The sequence below is a fragment of the Poecilia reticulata genome, chromosome 2 (assembly GCF_904066995.2).
Source record: "Poecilia reticulata chromosome 2, P_reticulata-male-v2, whole genome shotgun sequence".
NCBI lineage: Eukaryota > Metazoa > Chordata > Actinopteri > Cyprinodontiformes > Poeciliidae > Poecilia > Poecilia reticulata.
Genome location: NC_088831.1, coordinates 6,625,686 through 6,647,178, shown reverse-complemented (window position 1 = coordinate 6,647,178; position 21,493 = coordinate 6,625,686). Strand labels below are relative to the sequence as shown.

Sequence of the window (21,493 nt, the reverse complement as noted above, 5' to 3'; positions counted from 1 at the left end):
TCAAGAGCAGAATGAACATTTATATGCAGAACTATTATTTAAAAAAAAAAAAGCATTTAAATGATCAGATACTAAAATTCTGTTGAGGAAAAAAGCTCAAATTTTAGGTGCTACATAAAAATTGAATATTCAGATTAAACCGTTTGGCTTTTTAATGGTGAAATTTAATTGAAGAAAAGGAAACCAAAACATGTCTTAGAGTGATGTTGTGAAACTGTTTTATTATCAACAGAGGCTTATGTGACAGTTTCACATACAGATCAGTCAAAGAAGTGTCTTTGTACAATAAAGGAACATCTCAGTGGATATCATCGTTGAAAATATCAGTTTTGCACTCTCAAAATGAATACATTTCAAGTGTTCGTTTTTTTTTTGGTTAATTTTGATTATGGTTTGCAACTGATGAAAACCCAATATTCAGTTCTTTGAAAAACATGACCAATCGGAGAACATTTTAATACATAAAGAATACTTGCCTACTTGCCACAAATAGCCAAAAAAACCCCAAACAAAACAGGTTCTGTTATCTTTTGCAGCTTATCCTGAGAGCTGTACCCAAAGCTATTAAGTTGAGTAAAATAAAAAATAAAATTGGGATAATTTTGAATCACTTCATTTTTTTCTGTTTAAACAACTGGCAGTGTGGATAGGCACAGGAGGTTGACTTTTTCTGGCTCTCTTTACAGCACCAAAAGAAAGAAAGAAAAAAAGGACCAATATACGGCGTACAATCAATACTACGCCGCATTGATGCAGTTGTTCATGCAAAAGCAGTCCTGACCAAGAACTGCATGGATGTTCTGGTCAGTATGTTTATATTTCTGTATTTAAATCATTTGGCAGTTTTATGCAGAACTCACATTTTGGGTTTTCACTCACTTTCAACCACTCAAAATTAAATGAAAGAAATGTTTAAAATATAAGTCACCCTGTGTGTGAAGATTCTGGAAAGAGCAACTTTTTCAACTAAATTACTGAAATAAATTAACAGAGGATATTTAATCTTATTGAAATGCACCTGTACAAAGGGCATGGATTAGGGAATGATTCAAATTATATATATATGACTTTTTAGATATATTTAAAAAGTCAGCTGAAGTTTGGGCAGAAGTTTTTCCCTGCTTACTGATACAAAACATTAAACTGAGACATTGTTAGATTTACTAGTCCAACATAACCTGAGTAAGAGGTAAAAATGATGTGAAATCATGCATACAACATATATGCATCATTTTATATTAATCTATAAATTACTGGATTAAAAATGGTGGTGAAAGAAACTGAATTGTTGGAAATGCAAAATAAATGGTAGAAAGGATTTACTTTGGCTGGTTTAGCAGCAGTTTAGACAACCGTTGGAGAAAATTGACTGAAAACAATGAAATTTCATATTTAGATATCCAACTAAAACATTGAATTTAATGAATCAATGCCTTCCATAAGAACTTTCTGGTATTTCAATTACATTTTTGATGATTTTCAATCAACTTGGGGGAAAGAAAAAAGTGAAAATCCTCTGCAGGCCACGTCCAACCTCAAAGGTTCTCATAATACCTTCAGGTCATGTTTCAATCAGTCCTTGGATAAATATTTGTCCACAGTTGTTCAGATATTAACGAGCTCTGATCAGCAGCTCTGGTAAAGGTGATAGTGATGATGATTGGTGGTTCTTCACAGGCTCTGGGGGCTCGATGGCGTCCTTCGCTGCTGTTATCTCTGCTGCTCTGCAGAGTGCGGGCTGTCCATGCTGCTGTAGGGAGACAGAGAGGAAGTTGGCGGTCCTGAGGTTTTCTCATCGTCCCCCTCTTCCTTCTCGTTCACGTCCCGCTCTGTTCTGAACATCTCCACCGAACCCCTGCCGTCCTCACTGAGCTCCTCAGAAGGAGACAGGGCCTCCTCCTCTCTGCTCTCGGCGGCGCAGGCGCCTCCTTCGCTGGGGCTGGAGCTCTCCCGGTCGTCCTCGCCGGAGACGGGCTCTCGGGTCTGGCTGTGATGTTTCACGTTGTACCGCTGGTTCTGGAAGAACTTGACAATGGTGTGCTTGGGCAGGTCTAGCTGGGCTGACAGGGTGTGAATGGCCTCCTGGTCCGGGTAGAGACCCACGTCGCCAATGAAGCTCTGCAGGATCCCCAAGGCCTCCAGGGAGATCTTCGTCCGAGATCTGGACTTCTTCGCTCCGCCTCCCAGGCCAGGACTCAAACCTCGCTGCGGCACGTCCTCCGGGCCCTGCAACGATGGCATCAGGACGATGGGCTGAGGCTCTTCATGGACAGGCGATGGAGTGGTTAAAGGAGGAAGGGGATGTCTGTGGAAAGGCTGAAGAAGAGAGAAATAAGAACTAGCTGTCAAAGAAACTCACATTTTTTTGGCTAAAAAATTTTTGCGTTAGGATGAGGAACCAAGATAAATCGAAATGGATTTACTTTGCAAAACTGAAACACTTCACGGGTTACATACCAGCAATAACGATGAAGACAGGAAGTAGTACAAGGATTTTATTTTATCTTTTCAGACAACATGCAGCTGGTTCCACCAGAACTCACAGCATGGCTCAGTTCATAAAAAGTTGTGTCATTTGAAACCCTGAAACCACCATATTGAAATTCAAGCATTTCAGAATTTCAAACAACTTTATGAACCCATGGCTCCTCAGTATGCAGTCAGGTTCTCCAGAGTCCTGCTCATAACCCGACCATTTGAATCAGGTGTGTTGAAGCAGAGACTCATGTCGAAGTTGAAGGACATTGGCCCCTGAGGACTAGAGTTGGAAACCCCTGATCGAAACGCCTACCTTGCAGCTCTGATTGTACGTTTAGGGAAAGTGATCTGCCTTGGTCTTCAAGATGCTGCTTGATTATGCTCAGATTAAATTACACAGAGGTTTATTTGATTTACTGAAGATGTTATCTGGTCCATTGGATAAAAACCTCAGTAATATCAAAATTTGCTGTTTCAACTCTGACTCCTGATACATCTCCTTCCAGTTGTTCTCATGGAATCTTTTGAAAGATTTATCATCCAGTGAAGCTTAAGCTCAAACTTTTCCTCCTCTAATAAATGAGCAGCTCGACTTGTTTGCCTCTGCTGAGTCAAAGGAAACAAAATCAAGAGGAAGTGTGATTGACCAGCCTCCATCAACCTCTGACATGCACACTAAGCTCCCAAATTCACAAACAGGCAGACTACTACAGCCTATTAACAGGGTGGGGTGGCCAGCACACCCAAACACAGGAATCCAACACCATAAATCTGTGGTCCATCAAAATTAAAGGACCTAAATAAAGATAATGGCAATTCCTTTTTTCTCAGCTTCAATAATTACAGGCTGTGTTCTGAATAATATTGAGGTTAGAGCCAGACTGGAGAGCATTTTGGTTTCGGGGAGAGGGTGGGATGGAGGAGTGTTTAGCAGGAAATGTGTGGGCCGGTCATTTACCACTTCTATTTTCAATGAGTTATGGGACAAACATGACAGAGAGGAGGGTGGCAGAGAGAAGCAGGTGGTGGGATCAGGCAGACATGTTTTCTGTACAGAACCGGCTGATTTTTACAGTGAAGCCATTTTTTTTTTTAAGTTTGCACAACCAAAAGCATTTTTCTAGCTTGTATTAGTCAAATTGAATCCCGTTTACCTGCTGATCTGGGATGTGCAGGACGGTGTGGAGTCTGTCGCTGTGCTGCTGCCTGGACTCCTCCTCGTAGACCTGGTCTCTGTCGACCTGCGGTAAGGCCAGGAACCGTCGGATGGTGCACAGGTTCTCCCACAGAGTGCGGTTCTCGGGGCTCGGACTCTCCTTCCACCTGAGCAGCTCACACAGCCAACCCTAGCACAAGCAGAATGAGGAGCCATTATTCATTTAACCTTGGAATATATCTAAAGGGGGGAAAAAAATAAAAAAATAAATCACAGCTCGCTTTCTGAGGCTGCTAGGTAATGGCGCTGTGCTTGTCGGATGCGACTTGTTGGGAAGTTTTTGAAGCAGTTCATTTTCCAGGCACCAAAAACAGAAATGGAAGCATTTTTGTTACAGCTTAATATTACAAAACTAAATAAAAATTGTTGCTTGCCAAGTTTTTCTGTAAAGCATCTAAAATCAGCAGCTCCTCTGAGTTTATGGGCTTTTTCACACTTTAATAAATCATAGGTTAGTGTCAAGCTGCCAAAAACAAAGTGGGAAAAAAATGCTTGACTTTCAGAAAATGAACTGAAAAGTGTAAAAATAAAAAATAAAAACAGCTCAAGATGACTTTTAGGTAAAAAAAACAAAACGGAAGCTTTTGTAAAGTGTGAACGTTAAAGGAAACGCTTTTCAACCATGTTTGTGCTTCTTCACATTACACTCCTGAAATGTCAGATATTAAGACAAAACCCACTTGTTTTTTAGTCAATATAATTTTCCTTTTGTTATGAAATGGCATATTTATGAAATGAGCTGGACCTGCAGAGATGAAACATGTTTGTGAAACCTCTTTAACTGCTTTGGTGCTAAAAGTTGTGGCGAGTTCTGGTAGCAGTTAAAGTTGGTCCTGACCACAAATTGAGACAAAAATTAATATTTTTTTTTAGTTTTTAATTGGGTAATTTACCATTATAGTCCTAAAAACAAAAACAGATTTTTAAGCTCCTCTGAGTGACTGATACTGTTCTCTCCAACTAATCAGAATGAATACAAAGAGTGGCTAAAAAGAGCAAAATTAAAGTGAATAGTGGATGCATTTTTTGCTGTCATTATATAAATTTTTTTTATGAAGAACACGTAGAATCTTTTTAGTTAGATCGAAGTGTTGTGGAGCCATATATCCCTAAAACACAAAACATGAAAAGAAATGTAAAGAAATAAAAGTACAGTTAAAGTTTACACGAGGAATACATTTTTGCGTTTTTCCAGGTTAAATAAGGACAAGGACTCTCCGACCTACAGCAGCCATAAGACGATCTCTTTGGACTTCAGGAGATCGTCCAATCAGCTGTAGCTTAGTAAGCAGTCAGTTCCTATTGGCAACAGGTCTGATAACAAGTACCTCTGATATCATCAGATTTACTGAGGAACTTCTTATTCTGAGGTTGTGAGTCAGAGCAGATGCGTAAACATGATGGATGGGAGTCACCTGAAACGTCTCCATCATCAGATCTGAGGCACAGAAACGGAAAGAAGCGGATACAATTTTTTTCAGCTCATTTTGGCGTGCTGGTGCTAAAATATTTAACTCCAAAAGAATGTTATGTTTTATGATCAGTGGTTTCTATGGTAGTGAGACTCACAATGCCTCACAGTTGGGAAGAAATTCTTTTTTTCAATGCTTTAGCTTTGCCAGATAGGTTGTGTTTTTGGACATGTTTTGAACGTCATGTGTCTGGTTTACAATGAAAGTCTACAAGGATTCGCGTCGAGGACCCTTTGCGGTTCATTTCGAGCGTCCAGTGTGGCATGATTTGAACTATATGGAGTGTATTGAGCATTTAACATGTCGAGTGCATCAGACGCTCCTAACCAGACACGCTTGATGCTCAAAATGCATTTGGTGTAAACGTACACGCATCAAACTTGATGTGACAGACGCGTTTTTTGACTCGCGTAATGCGTTTGGTGTGAAAGCACCATCAGAATCAGCAGTAAGTGCTGCTGTAGGTTCCACAGTGACATTATAGCATTTTTGGAAACCTCTTTTAGCATCTTACTGCCTCGTTTCAGGATAAACCTGCTTTCGATGTCCTCCATTTGTAGGCAACTTTCTGTACCAAGACAGAAAAGCTGTTATCACACGCATAAGCTGCTTCCTGAAGACCTCAGACATTATAATGTTCATTCTCACTTCAGTAAGGAGAATCTAGACACTATTCTAACTTAGAGACTAAGTTAGAATGAATGTAATTAATTCCTTACGAGAAAAAGTATTAAATTGTATACAACATTTTTTTATTCTATATTTCTTCGCGACATGAGGTAATTTCAGTTCAGCAACTTGTAGTCCATGTCAGCTCATTAGCACTCTCCCAACACCTTAGAAGACAACGGCAAATGTTATTCCCAAGGTAAAGGTTGGAAGAGAAGCAGAATCCGAGTCGAGCGTTGAGAATGTGCGAAGATCGCTTCCTCTGACCCAGAATCTGCCACCAGTTGTTTAACAAGCAGCTTTCATCCTATGAATTAATGCTACTAAACCAATCATCCATCCGTTTCTTGCTTCTTTTACGGCCTCATCCTTCAACTCTCAGGCATTTTTTTTTTTAGATGTTTTGTTCAGATTCTTTCTGCAGCTATGAAAATATGTCTGTTCCGCACAGAGAATCGGCAGAGATTTGTTATTTTCACTCTGAACCCTCCTGATGTTGTCTCCGTCTCCAGTGCAAGACTGCGCTTTGATCTTGATCGCCCGCATTGTTTATCGGAGGATGCAGTCATGATGGTATGCCACAGCGGGTAATCAGATACCCCACACGCCCACACACACACCTCATCAGCTCCTTCAAACATGATCAACTCAGCTAGTGTTTCTGTGTGTCTGTGTACAGGATTGTATAACAAGAGTTTAATGTCTGTAAACATGTTTAAGTTGAATCAGAGAAGCCTTGGATTTTTTAAGCTTTGAATATTTTTGGGTTCATGTTTTGTTGTTTTTTTTTGTTATCTGGAGATTCTGTGGCAGCAGGAAAAAATTCATACAGGTTTAGACTTGAGTTTTTGTAGATAGTCTGATGTTTGTGCATGTTTGGATTATCACAGTAACATCAAGGGGTGTGGAGGCGTCTTTTGTTGAAACTGACCTGACTCTTATTAGCAGCGACCTTAGCGAACAGAGCCTGGGAGACCTTCGCCCGCTTCATCTCCTGCTGAATCTCCTCGTAGATCCCCAATGTGATGTTGGCGAGCGAGTCAAGCTTCAGCTGCAGCTCCGGACCGGAGATGGTGCATTTAGTCTGGGAAGGGATAGAAAATAAAAACATGATTTAAAAAGAAAAAAAAAGAGCCACGTTAAAAGAGTCGTACAGTTTTAAATTATTCATATTTTGTCAAATTTGTATGGTTTTCTTTATATATAAAAATCTAAAATTCACACTATTGTTTATTTGTAAACAGCTTTGTGTTGCTGAAGTTCCAGCTGCTAGGGTTTGGGTTGGGTCTCTACCAGCTTAGCATGTCTTGAAAATGAACTATTTGACCAACTTTTTTTTCGCAAACTCTCAAGCTCAGTTAGATTAGATGGAAATTGTCTGAACATCAATTTTTATATCTGGTCATCATTATATCAAAATAATTCAGGTCCGTACTTTGACCAAGCCGTTCTAAATATGTTCACTGAAAAAAAAAACATTTTTATATATATATATATATATATATATATATATATATATATATAATCAAACTAAATCTAGAAAAGCTACAAGTAGCTTCTCAGCAAAATATAGAAGTTTGTTTTACACTCAATAGTGATGAAAAAAATAATGGTTATATTTGAAATAATTTGCCAGTGGAAAAAAACATCTTAACTTATAATATAAAAAAAGTACTTCTACTGGTTTATTATTTCCCTTATAGCTAGTACCTTTTCATCAATATTAAGGAATTACTGACTTAAAACAAACTCCTATTTATTGCTGTAAAATAACTAAGTTAGTTTTTGGTCTAACTTGCATAGACCAAAAACTACCAAGTTAGTTTTGAAATAAGACAAAACTAACGTACAAGTTATACAATACTTTAAAATATGAAAATTTGCTGTTGCTATGTAATATAATGCGATATATGTTGAGCTAACATAACTTTAGCTAGAATAAGAAAAATCCTTCACAGATTTTAGTGTGTGTGTACCTGTGTGTGTCTGATTGTGCTGCTGCTGGTGCTGCTGCTGGAGATGTGGGTGGTGGTGTGGTTGGTGCTGGTGCTCCGCTCTCTCTCCTCCTGGTAGATGCGGTCTCGCTCGGCCTCTGGCAGGTTGAGAAAGTTTTGCATGGCCTTGAGGTTGACGAGCAGAGACTGCGAGGCCGAGCGAGGGTCCTCCTCCTTCCGAAGGATCTCCGACAGCAACCCCTGCAGGAGGATCCAGCTTCATTTTATGAAATTCTTTTCCTTGCAACAGCGTTAAATCTAGAACAGCAACTCTTACCTGTGTGCGGTTGAAAGCGACGCGGGCAAATACGGCTTGAGAAACACTCGCTCTTTTCAGTTCGTTCCTGACTTGCTGATAGATGTCAGAGGAGACTTCAGCACCCGAGCAGGTCAAGCCGGGGTCTGCAGTGGACCCAGACACCTTACAGGTCCGCGAGATGGGCGGGTGGTTGAGGAACTGCTGGTTGACTCCCTGAGGGTGCTGGTGGGCGAGCAGACGGCTGACCGCCAGCTGCTGGTTGATGAGGTGAGCCATGGCGAGCTGCTGGCGAACGAGCTGCGGGGAGAGCTGGGGGGACAGGAGTCCGCCGTGACCCAACAGGGTGGAGGCCTGCGGACGGAGGGGGGGTCTCGGGTGGTTCGGGCCAGCAGGATGAGGCAGACTGTGAGGCTGAGGGGGGGAGTGAGCGTCACCCAGGGAGCTCTTGATGGGAAGGGCTCCTGGAGCGCCCAGTGTGGCCAAATGGCCGGGAGACGGCAGCAGAGGTGGAGGACGGTGGTTGAGGATGCTCAGGTCCAAATCCCTCTCCACTGTAGCAACACACAGTAAAAATCACACTCCCTTCCAAAAAAGGAAAAAAAAAAAGGTTGAACTTGTGAAAACTGAATATGGACAAATACCTTTTATGTCCGACTTTTCCAGTGACGACCACATCTTCTCGTTGTATTCACCTGGGGTGACATGACAGAACAAGTCTTTAAATCAAATCCACAACAACTGCTCTCAACCAGATTGATTGATTTTCATTGCATGCTGAGAAACATGCAATTTAAAAAATGTCACATTCTACAGATTTTTATTTAATCACTCACACTTTTTAATACAGTTTTACAAATGCATGAAAAGATACAAACAATTCAAATCCTTTTTTTAATAAGATAACTATTTTATTGCCTAAAATGCAAAAATTTTGTGAATCTGAAATAAAGCTAAATCTACACATTAGCCAAAATTTAGGTTACAGACAAAGATATTTTTATGTGAAATGTACATATTGTTTGTACAGTTTTGACTTTTTTTAATATTTATATTTTAAATGGTCATTTTCTGCATTTATTGTCACATTTTCTATTATTTGGCAACTTAAAAACCTGATACATCTTGGCAGGGCATCAGATTTTCTCTTTAAGTGTGCGACTCTTGGTGTTTGCTGGTTTAGAGAGACTGCATGTGTGTGTGTTTGGGGGGGAGGCACTGCTGTTTTCCATTAGGAGTTAAGAGCATTTAGTTTTGTCATGTGTATTAAGAGTGACGTTAATGTGAACCATGTGTGACAGTTCCTTCCTAACGAGAGCCGTCGCTGACGGACGTCTCATGCAGCACAGTCGGCACGTAAAGGCCGAGGTAAATATTCATATGCATACAGGGGGCGGACAGGGGAGTGTGAAAACATCAGGAGAATGAAGGCACTTGGGCAGGTGAGTTATTAACTTAAGACATGACAAGCAGTAAGTGTCGGTTTTAGAGTATCTGAGTGTCTTTAGGAGGTTTCATTAAGTAAAAAAAAGCTGTATAAACACTGCTGGTGGCTCAGGTGCAGGGGAGGCAGACTGTCAAAGTTTCTAACGTGACGGCAGGGAGACAACTTTTGAGGGAATAAACGCGACAAATGAGAGAACAAACATTAAAAAAAACAACACAAAAAAAACACACACACACACAGACACCCCCCCCACACACACACACACACACACACGCGCACGCACGCACGCACGCACGCACACACCCCCACACACACGAACAAAAGAAACCAATGCCAAGATAAAGGACTAATCTGGTGTGAAGTTGTTTGGCGTTGACATTTGAAGCAGTTTTGTGAATTTGGATTTAGAGCATTTTGTAATCATTTAAGTAGAAGTTCGTCTATCTTGGCGAATTGCTTAAGGAATGTCATTATTATCAAAGATGGTGAATCTGCCGATCAAGATAGTATACAAGCATGCTGAAGATGACTTGCTGTAACTCAAACTGAGCCTCAGAATGAGGTGGAAAATGGATTTTGAATGCTTGTCAATGGAAGACGGGGTGGTCTGAGCATTTCAATGCTGATGATTTACTGGGATTTTCACATTGAGCCATTTTCCTGCTTTCCTGAGAATGGACTCAGTCTGGGGCAGCGGCGTGGAGAACAACATCTTGTTGATGACAGAGCACACCACATGTGGCTGTCAAGAAGATCAGGAGCTAAAAGGTCAAGAAAAGTCCTCAAAATCTGATATTATGGTTCAGACTTATTACTAAAACGTTTGGTATAGATCTATTTGGTTTATACAAACATATATAGAGTCATCTTGCTTAAATTCATAGGTTTATTTAAAATAAAAAATAAAAATTAAGCTCACCCAATTGGAATAAAACTGTTTTATAGAAGAACTCTTACAATTGGTTGTGCACTACATGAGGTCATCTGCAACATCGGGTAACCATAAACAATTTAGTTTTACTGAAACTGATTAAACATAAAAGAACCATTTTCTCTTGAGACAGGTTTTAGTAAAAAACATCTTACAACTGTAATTGAGACAGGAATTCAAATGGCATTAAGCACTGAAGCTAATTACTAACTGATCTGGTAAATCTTTGCATGCTGTTGACTGTGACAGATACCAAACATTTCCAACATTGTTGTGTAGTGATGAAAAATGGGGATTTGCCTGATAGGGAGCAGAAACCTCAGAGGCTAACGTAGTGCTTTAGAGCTCAAAGGAAACCTGCTTCTGACATTCATCTGCCTTCTGAAAGTGATGAAGTTTATTATATTCACCACTTAAAGTCAGAGTATGGATTTAAAGTTACCTTTGAAGCGTCTGTATCTCTTGTACCAGCGCCCAAACTCGTGGCATTTGGAGGTGGAGACGGTTGCGTAGTAGGAACTGTTCACAATCGCTGAGATCATACTCTTAGGGGGGAAAAAACAAACAAACAAACAGGAAAACACATTAGCTGGAGCTCATTGGTTAATGAAACCGACTGCAGTGCTTTGTGTTCAAATAATTTGAGCCATTCTGTCAAGTTGCATCCAGAAACGTCAAGGTCTGAAGTTGAGACAAAAAGTAGAGCATAAAGTTTTGCAAATAAAAACATGAAGTGTGCGGTATGCATTTGCATTCAACCTTAATAAAATGTTGCTGACAAAACTAACTTACAAATACATTTTCAGTAAGCTACAGGAGTTTGTTTTAAGTAAATAATTCCTTAATATTGACTTCTTGTTTATATCAAGTGTACAAGCTTTGATATAAAGTGTACAAGCTTTATATCAAGTGTACAAGCGGGGTCAGCTTTCATGGCTGACACTGCCATGAAAGCAATTAATGAAAGCAATTGCTTTCATTAATGATGATTGCTTGCTCTGATAGGGCAAGCTATCAGAGTTGACTTTGAGACGAATGGAGAAGAACATAGAGGGATCCTGGAGGAAAACCTGATGGAGGCTGCAAAACATTCAGGACTTCCTGCAGGACAACTAAACCTACTGGTTTAGATCAGATTATATTCATCTGTTAGAATGGACCAGTCAAAGTTTTAAGCCAGGGGTGTCCAAAGTGCGTCCCAGAGGGCCATTTGCGGCAACACAAAGTATTTGTCTTTTTACGAGTAGGCTTTTTTGCCTCGTCTTTAATGTCATAGTAAATAGGACCACATTTATCCAAAGACTTTTACTCAAGAAAGAAAAAGACTTTGATGCACCCAAATCTGCATTTAATTAGCTTAACTTTGTTTGAAAACAATTGCTGTATTTAACAAAGAGCAACCAAAACCCTGTTATTTCTGAGAATAGGCTGTTCCTGTTTTTGTTTCCAAAAAAAAAAAAAAATAGAACCCTCCAAAAAAATTGGAGAACTGGATAGTTTCCTTTGAATAAGGTAAACGTAAAGAAAAAAACCTTTAAGTTTTGGTTCTACCTGATCCATCCATTTCCCACCTAAAAACAGGCAAATTAAACAGCTCATTGATGACAGTGTAAAAATAAATAAATAAATAAAAAATACAAAACTTTTCTTTGGCCCTTAAATTACTTGACGATGACAAACGTTTTGGATATCACCATCTTAAACTGAAGCCAACTAAGGGTGAGTGATGAATCTTAAAAAAAAAAAAAATTGGTGTTCAAAGATGTTCTCCATCCAATTTGAGTGAGTTTGATCAATGTTTCACAGAGTGATTAAACCTTTCAGTTTCTTTATCTGCAAACCTGACAGAGTCGTATCTTAAAAGTCTCTCAGCAGGGCAGAATATGAATTAAACTCTTGGATAATTTTCTTTCCTCTTTACAATCAAGCAACAATTGTTTGCACTTCTGTCACACAAAATCACTGCAAACAATCAAGTTTGCGGTTGTAACAGGACAAAACGTGAATACATTCTCAAGAAAGCGAATCCGTTTTACAGTTCTTTAGAGGACGTCACTCTGCAGTGCTCCAAAACTCATCTTTGCCACCACTTCACCTGCGAATTTGTGCTGGGAGTGACGATATTTTGGGACTCGCTGATTTATTAACACTTAACTGCCCTCCCTTCCTAATATAACCTGTGGTCACCTCCGCAGAGCAGCGGACGCACAAACTCAACATGGGAAATGCTGAAGATGAAAACTCACATGAGTCAGGCTGCGAATGTACACCACCCACACACTTCCCCTAATCACTAATTACATCATGACTAAGTCTTGTGTATAAATCACAAGTCGAAATGACACACTGGAGGCTAATGACTGCAGGGTGTGTGTGAGCAGCAGGATAATTGAGGTGTGCGTGCTTGCATCCTTTCCCATGGGATGGTATCGATATTTTGCGCGTGTGACTGAGTCAGATTACATACTGCACTAAGTGTGTGGTGAACTGATGATGAAACATGTGTTTAGAGAAAATACTTAGCAGCGTCTTGGCTATCTCTGCTCGCACATTTGTGCGAAGCAAAACCCAACTCCACCGCCTCGGAATGCGATATCCGAACTGATTTTTTTGTTTATTTCTTGCACCTGTCTAGAGTGTAGTGTGGTCTTGCAGCAGATACCTGGGAGAGGGGACACTCTTTAGCCAAAGTGCTCTGGTTGGTTTCTCTGAGGAGCTCTTTGAGCGCGTTTCTCACTGTGGCGTGAGTCCACTGCTCCGACGGCAGCTCCTCCAGCCGAGAAAAGCTGCAATAAAAATATTCATTTGGAGCCGACGCAGAAAAAATATTTCACATTCACACAGTTCCTAAATTAGTAAAAAAGGTTGGAGACTTAATTGGTGAATCACAAAATGGGGTTCAGGATATTTGTGCTGCAGTAACTGGGAGAGATCTTGGTCTTAAATTTGACTTTTTATTCATAAAACCAAGTTAAAACTTGTCCTATTCTCAACCAAGAATTTAGACAAGTACCACAAATTACAATAATGATTGAGTTCATCTTCATTTTGGTCAAGTTTTAAAAGTTATGGCAAAACCGTCTGACCTTTTCTAATATGTTTAGGAACTGAACATGCACTCAACACAACGTATTAAATTATTTAAACGTTTCCTATTTTTAGGTTGGTACAAGTCAAATATGAAATTATTCTTAAAAAGATTTGAGAGGACTTTATTATTAAAATTATTTTCTCCAATCCAAACAAGGTGGAAATTCAACACTAAGGCATACATCTATAGATAAGATGCACTAATATTTTTAGTTTGAAATTGCAGAGAAACTACACACTTTACAGTCAACAACAAGCTTCTAGATTTCCGTTTGATTTTTAAAGGTTTAAAGGCTAAGGGAAACTTAGCCCAATGTTGCCTACTGATCCACATGTCATCAACATGTTTCAAGTCATGTAAAATTAGTTGCATTTTCCACTTTGGTCATTCCTGATCTTTAAAATAACTCCTTTCCTTTTGGGAGAAACAATTTAGGCTGTTTGTGTGGAGGCACCATCATTCTGAGGGACCTTTTTTTTCCCCCTGCTAGCTGAAGTTGAAACTTTGACCCAGTTTCCCTGAAGTGAGCTGACCTGTGCAGGAGAATCCGCAGCGTGACCATGTGGTAAACATCCAGCAACATGTCCGCCACTGTTGCTTCTGGAGCGTCCGTCAGGTAGTGGATGGGCATCGGCTTCCATCGTCCTACTTTAATAATGCCTGCAAGAAAACACAAACAGAGCTCAAGTCTCAATAAAAATCTCCTTTAATCTGAACGTGCTTGTCCTGGCCTGGCGTCGTCCAAACGCTCACCTGGCCTCAGACCGACCCTCGACTGGAAGTGCAAATGTAAACAAACCTAATCACATTAGGATCTCCAGAAATCAAACACAGACTGCGTAGCCTGGATGGCCTTGTTTGCATGTGCATGGACGCTTCTTTTAATTGCAAGGAGGAAAAGAGAAACAAAAATACTGTCTATTTGGACTCTAGTTGATTAATCAGAGGAGAAATATGAAATCAGTGCAAAGATCAAGGGGTGAATCAAACCTGGAATGCGAACAGGTTTCATCTATCTGCACATATCCGTTTCTCATTACTGGCAATGAGAAGCACCGGGAAAATAATGCTTTCAGTCCAAACAGTCTTTCTGCAGGCAAGGTGCAGCAACAGCTAGGGGAAGGGCAGTGTTGGATTGTGCTATGCTCAAACCTAAGGGTGTACAATATGGATTTATTACGATTTTATCACAATATTTTGTGATATAATTGCGAGACCAATAAAAGTGACAAGAATGATTTGTTAAGACTTTTTTTGGCAACTTGGTATGACCAAATACAGCAAATAAATACTGCTCTTTAAAAATAAACATTTGTAATACTGTCCTTTAGGACAAGTCACATAAAATGCAATTCATCACCAAACTGCATTTAATAAAATATACATTTTGATTTGATATTTTTTGATACTTTCTTTGAAAAAAAAAGTAATAAAACGAACAATCATGATAATATGGGTAGTTTTAGATTTTAAACATCAACAGGAATTTATCGTGACAATAATGAATGAACCTCTTCAGAAGAAATGTGATCACAATAATTGGTAATCGATCCAGAGTATGGGTGAGAATTTTTTGCATCATTCCAGAAAAATCTTGAAATTCCAAAACTTTCTCAGTAAAAGTCTTAAAAATCATCACAGCAAAATAATAAATCATTTCAGCAGTTTAGAAAAACTTTAAAAATCTTGTCTGTCACTTAAAAAGAAAATGAAAAAAAAAAAAACAACAAAAACAGAGTTAAATGGTTACATGAAACAAAATTAACATGACAATTAATATTTACTTGGATAAACTTTACTTGATTAGCCTACTTGTAGCATTTTTTTTAAGTTGGAACAATTTTATGTTTTTTTTCACTGCAGTGACTCAGCTTGTTTCAGCTAATGCTAACTTCACATTTTGTCAACTTATCTTATTTTGACTACTTGGCATTTTAAGTAAGCCAGAAGAAAATGTGCAACTGCAAAACAATTCAGGATTTTACTGAATCGTATTTAACAGCCTGGTGTAAAAATGTTAAAACTTTTGTACTGTGAACCTCAGTACTGTAAAGACTCCTCAGGTAGTTTTGATTTCTCTTGGAGCTGCTCGTTCAGCGGATCACTGAGCCTCCAGTGGGAATGTTGGGCAGCTTTACGTAAAACTTCAGGACAAATAGTTTCCTTTGTGGTCATTACTCATTAGAAATGAGGGTCTTAAGTGAGATTTATTTTGGTTTTATTACCTTTATTTGTCACCTCAGCTTATATAAAAACCAGAAGCGACTATAAACCCCCCATACCCCTCCCCAAAAAAGAAACGGCTTCTTTTGTGCAGCTACAGGAAAATCCCAGTGAGAATCTGTTGGGAGTTTAAAAATAATCATCCAGTCAGAACCCTGCAAGATGCAATTCAATCACGGAAGAAAATAGAAGAGACTCTGTATAATTTTGGTTGCAACCACACCGGGGGAAAAAATGCGAGACTCCAGCCAAAAATTATTTATTTGAAAAGAAAAGGCTTATTTTTCAGAACAAAACCTAGCTATTTAGGAGAGGTGAAGGACAGGGGGGGAGGGGGGGATGGGTCGCAGGGCGTTGGCCATTTGGTTAGAGTGGCCTGTGTTTACGGGACACCAGGAATGTCAAACTGCTGTATTTTATGTGTGTGTGCCCTGTGCACGTGTCTGTAGGCTTTTCCTTATCACAAATTGAACACCATGAGGTTGGATCTCAGACTGATTGGGAGAGAAAAAGAAAAAGTGGCGTTTGTCTGATATAAAGCTTATTGTCGGGGTTAGCCATTATGATGCTGAGTGGGCAGACCCGACTGAATCGCTGGAGGAGATAAGCAAAGAGAAAGCAGACAGGTTTTATCTATAAAATACCTTCCCTGCATGTTTCGTGTTGTCTGATAAAACCTGCACATCTGGGAAACAGTCGCATTTTAACTCAGCCGCTTCCGTTAATAATTACTCATCAGCAACAACACAGTGGTAGGAAAAACCGTTTTCCTTTCAAGTGGATAAACTGAGCAGACGGCCACTTAATGTCTGGCATGGTGGTGGTAAAACTTCATATGCTGCCAAAGTACAGGCAGCTAAAAACAGTAGGGCCAAACTTATAAGGGAGAAAAGCAGTAATTTTTTTAAATAAAGCATCGTGATGGCTGGACACTCCTGCTACATTTAATTTAAGTGAGGATGACTAAAAACATCAGTAAAATTTTATTTTTCATTATTCATTACTTTGTAAAAAGCCAGAAACGACCTGCAATGGAGTTTATTTAAACTTTGGGGTTGCTTTCTTAAAACAAAAATAAAAAAAAATAAAATAAAATAAACTCATAACACTTTATTGGAACAGGTGCAAAAAAGGTCCCAATGACTAGTTTTAGTACATCTTTTAGTACAAGCTTTAAAAAAACAAAAAAACATTTAAAACCATTTGTAACTTCCATTGACTTACCTCGAGCCTGCACCGCTGAGTTGTGCGAGTATCCGAGGGCAATGAGCGCCGTTTCCACCAGCTGTGTGAAGAGCACATCTTTACGGACCAGCACGAACTCGGCGTGACGATCGCTGCGGCTGTCACAGTCGCCGGCTGCGTCTGCGTGCTCCACCACACAATAGATGGGGATCATCAAACCTGCCATAAGAAGAGGCAGGTGAAGGTACACACCTTTCACAAATAGGAAATTAACATGTTTTAAAGGAAATATTGCCTTTTCCCCCACATTCTAAGTCTTTAATTCAAACGTTTAAAGAGCCAAATGTGAGATTCCAGGGACACACAAATTGACCTGAATTTCTCCTTTTTGTGACAATAAAGGCCGTTTCTATTCTAGTGTTTGCAGCAGACTTGAAACAGTCAAGATAAAACACTTTGTGCTGCCTTAATTCCTCAGATTTGATCATGTTACAAGCACAGATTTCAATTTTAAGTGACAAATTTATAGGAAGAAAGTGTTTAAAAATTATTTTCCAACAAAGAAAAATCTGAAACGTTTATATCCATAATACCAGAAAGCCTCATCAAAAGAAGTTCAAGCCAGAATAGATCAAATTGAAGCTTTTTTTTTTTTCTTTTTGCCAACACTCAAAACACTGAGGGGTTGGAAAACTGACAGTAAAGGTTATTTCTATTCTGTGAAATTCCTGCGATGCCGGTCAGAGAAGATGAGATGACTTTTAAACAGGACAAACAAAACTAAACCTACAACCACAGGGGGTTAGAGCAAGGCATCTTTATGAGCATGAATGGCCTAGTCAAATCCACACCTACATTTTAGACTTAAATACTGAAGCTTGCATCATCTTGAGCCATGTTTGAACAAAGAAACAGCTGAAAATGTCTAAGTATCTAAAGCAGGGCTATAAAATAGTTGCATTTTTCAAATATATCACAACCTTCACCAGTATCGCATCTTTTCCTAACATAATCCAGCAGAATATGTAGAGGAAGAGGTTCTGGCTCACAATACGTAGAAAACATAAAAGTTCATTTGTTACTCGTATTTCTCCGGAAGTCATCACTAATGTCGCCCTTTCTGTGTTTGTGTCGTCTGCTCAGTACAGTCCATGTTTCTGGAGGAAGCCAGCTTGGTGGTCTTTTTGTACAACCGGGGAGACGACTGTGTGAATGCATTTCGTCGTAACGTTGCACAACTGCATTTATGTTTCAACCACATATTAAAACCCACATGGGATAAAACTCGCTTCCAGAACCACCATTAAAGCACTTCATCCAGGACTCAGGAGCAGCGCCACAACTCCAGCGGTACAACCCGTTTCAGAGTGCATTGGGCTGGACTTGGGTTTTTTCTTTTTTTTTTTGGGCAGGCACTCAGAGCGCCGAAGAGCTGTGCAGCAGTTCACACCCATCCAGTCCACCAGTCTGTCCCACAGGAGCTGTTAATTAGCAAGCAATCAATCCTTCTCCTGACGAGAACGGGACACATCAGCCGGAGCCAAAGCCACAGCAGCACCAGGCACGCCATCGGCCAATAACCAGACCGCTCGGTGGAAGGGTGGAGGGAGGCGGCGGCAGAATGCGTCCGTGTGTGAACAGATAGTGTGTGTGATGATGCATGATCATGTTCTCTAGATTAGGGCGTTATGTGTGTATTCTGGTCAATTTGCTGCCCTGGTAAATAAAAAATAAATAAATAAAAATAAGTGCTTTTTTTTCTGCATATTTGACTTTTACATCAGTATCATCCCTTTTACCTGACAGAGTCAGAAATAAGAGTGAATGAAGTTCAGCTCAATAAAGCTGAACTTCATTTTAATTTCTAGTCAAACCTTTACAGCATTTAATTTTGCTTTTGTTTCAAACTTTGTTCAAAAACGTGAGTTTCTTTACTTTGACAGCACTAAATACGAAACCTTGCCTGATTTAACCAGTGAAACTTATTTATTTCCTTTATTACTTTTAAAAGGAAATACACAGTCACTTCTTTATAAACTTTTCAAATTTTTACTTAGTGTGGCAAATGCAGATGTAGTTCTCCGGTCATTTTTCCAGTCCTCATGCCAAACAGGCCTGTCATGGAAACCAACTTTGCTGGACGATAAATTGTTGCAGAAATTATTGCAATAAAATAATAATATTTTGAGATCATTTTTAACTGTTATGATAATATTAATGGTTTGTTAATACAAGTTTACCCACTCAAAGATCAAAACAACTTTAGTTTCTAAAGAACATTTTAAAAACAACAATTTAAGTAGATTATGAAGTTTTAGAATTGCAATAAACAACACTATTCAAACCATTTCAAGCTAATATTATATTAATGGTTTATTAATCCAAGTATAAAGATAAAAAAACCTTTCAAATTCTAAAAAGAACAAACTGGATAACATTTTAAATATTCAAAATAAAAACAACTGAAACCAAGTAAATTAGATTATGACGTTTCAGTAACCAAAATTGCACTTAAAAAGAAAAAATATATATTTTGAGGTGTGGGAAACAGGCAAAAGTGGCATTTAGTTCAAACTAACTACTTCGTACCGGGTGTCAAATATTTGAGGCGTTTCATCGATGTTAAAAGGTGAACATCTCTCTTAACAGCAGCTGTTGATTATTGCACTAATGTTAATTTATCATGTGATTCATTGATTTGTTGCTTATGCTCAAGTACAAGAAAATTTCACATATAAAAATATTTAGATGTTCGTGCCTGTCTCTGTGTGGAATCCTTGCCACCTTACCTCCCAGCGGTCTCAGTTGTGTGCTGCCGTTCTGCTGGATCTGCGGGTTAGCCGGGCTGCCGTTCACCTCCAGGCGGCTCATCTTGCACTGCGGGGGTCCGCTGCAGGCCGGGCTCTCGGGTTTTGCCCCCCTCTCCTCCGGGCTGGCTCGATCAGGAAGGTCCGGGCTCTCCGGCCCCCCTCCCGCTCCTCCGCACTGCTCCATCCCAGGATAACTTTTGAGAGGAGCGCCCAGCACGGTGTAGGACGCTGGTGGACAAAGGGGAAGATCTACAGTCGTAACTCGAGAAAAGGCCTGATAATTACAGCCATTGTATGAGGAACAGTCTTAAAACTTAAACACCAGCATGATTTAATAGCATATACAGAACCGTCACTTGTGACATGAGACTGGTCATACGTTTACTCACAGACGATATATAATCTTATGCTGCTTTTTTTTTTTTTTTTGTCAATACAACCAACCAATATCTTAGTTATTTACAGAAAAAGGAGGCATGGACGGCCACAGCAGACTAAATACAGAACTGTTTATTATCCTCTGTTTAGACACAGGAGTACACAACAGGCTACCATGAAAGACGTGAAGGCGTTTAAGGCGTGGACGGAACATTATAACAATGCACTGTAGTTACAAATAAATACAACTGAGCTCAAGGAGTCATTTTAAGTCTGTATTTGATCTTCACATTTCTGGAAGGATTTCTTTAGCTTCAGCCTGCACACAGTATCGCCAAAGTCCAAGTTCATAATCCTGCTGATAGAAATCAAATCCATAAACTGTTTTTTTTTTTGTTTTTTTTTACCCAAAAGTATTTGTGTATGAATTTTTAATGCAATAATCTTTGTTGAAAGTATCAGTTTTTTGAAATCTAAGACCAGAGTTGAACAATTTCCCCCCCATTGTTTCTAAACAACTACTCACCAAAACATGCCTTTGCTTTTCTTTACTTTCTAGAAAACTCAAATTGTTGGAACTCGGGCATAAGATTGAAACTTTTTTCATGTAAAAGTATGAAATACAAGATACTTTAAAAGGTGGATTTACAACTTATTATCATCTGGAATAATTAATGAGATCTAAATGTGACTACAGGACCTGAAAATAACACCGCTTTCTGCTCTGACCGACTTAATTTCTGTTAAAAGAAACATTAAACAACAACGTTTAAATCTGATGCAGAAGCGGCTAAATGAGCCGCATTTGCAAAATGAGTTATAAATCGCCTTCAGCAAAACTAATAGTTTGAAACCTCCCAAAAAAGTATTTAAAGATGTGATCAAATGGCGTATGAAGCTGTATGAAATGAAATTTTAATGTAGCATGTTGCAACTCCGTGTAATGTGAATGGAAAATACTTTGGCCAACATGTACTGTTGTTATTCATTGCAGAGACACAAAACTTTACAAAACACCCAATTTTGGTAAAGTTTTAACTACAAAATTGCAGTATTTCTCTGACCTTTAGTACTTTTTAGATGGTAAAGAAGCCACACTTGTTGCTGCACACTGCCATATGGCTGGCTGAAAAGAAAGGGGATACTACCCATTCTGGTCACTTGCAGTTGTCATGCAGTGATGGAGAAACTAAAGGAACGCAACCCATCACTCATTGTCATCAAGCAACTTTAAAACTACAGCAGGCATCTGGCTAGCTAACAAACCAGAAAGCCCAACTAGCCGGCTAATAACAGTTTGTTAAACTTGCATTACTTTATAAAGAGCAGAAAAGTAAAACAAA

At 39.3% G+C, this 21,493-nt stretch overlaps 1 protein-coding gene across 2 annotated transcripts in view; it reads right to left on the bottom strand.

Moving 5' to 3' along the window:
• Positions 1-195: 195 nt before the first annotated feature.
• Positions 196-21,493, bottom strand: part of LOC103474977 (DNA-binding protein SATB2-like) — a 25,149-nt gene continuing 3,851 nt past the window's right edge. For both annotated transcript variants that reach the window (XM_008426309.2, XM_008426318.2), the window contains exons 2-12: positions 19,752-20,000; positions 17,002-17,181; positions 14,088-14,214; positions 13,126-13,249; positions 10,906-11,008; positions 8,730-8,780; positions 8,107-8,639; positions 7,812-8,030; positions 6,767-6,919; positions 3,633-3,824; positions 196-2,316 (exon numbers count right to left, since the gene is read on the bottom strand). In XM_008426309.2, the coding sequence (XP_008424531.2) occupies positions 1,711-2,316; positions 3,633-3,824; positions 6,767-6,919; positions 7,812-8,030; positions 8,107-8,639; positions 8,730-8,780; positions 10,906-11,008; positions 13,126-13,249; positions 14,088-14,214; positions 17,002-17,181; positions 19,752-19,956 (2,493 nt within the window). In that variant the 5' untranslated portion in view covers positions 19,957-20,000 and the 3' untranslated portion in view covers positions 196-1,710. The remainder of the gene's footprint in view (positions 2,317-3,632; positions 3,825-6,766; positions 6,920-7,811; positions 8,031-8,106; positions 8,640-8,729; positions 8,781-10,905; positions 11,009-13,125; positions 13,250-14,087; positions 14,215-17,001; positions 17,182-19,751; positions 20,001-21,493) is intronic.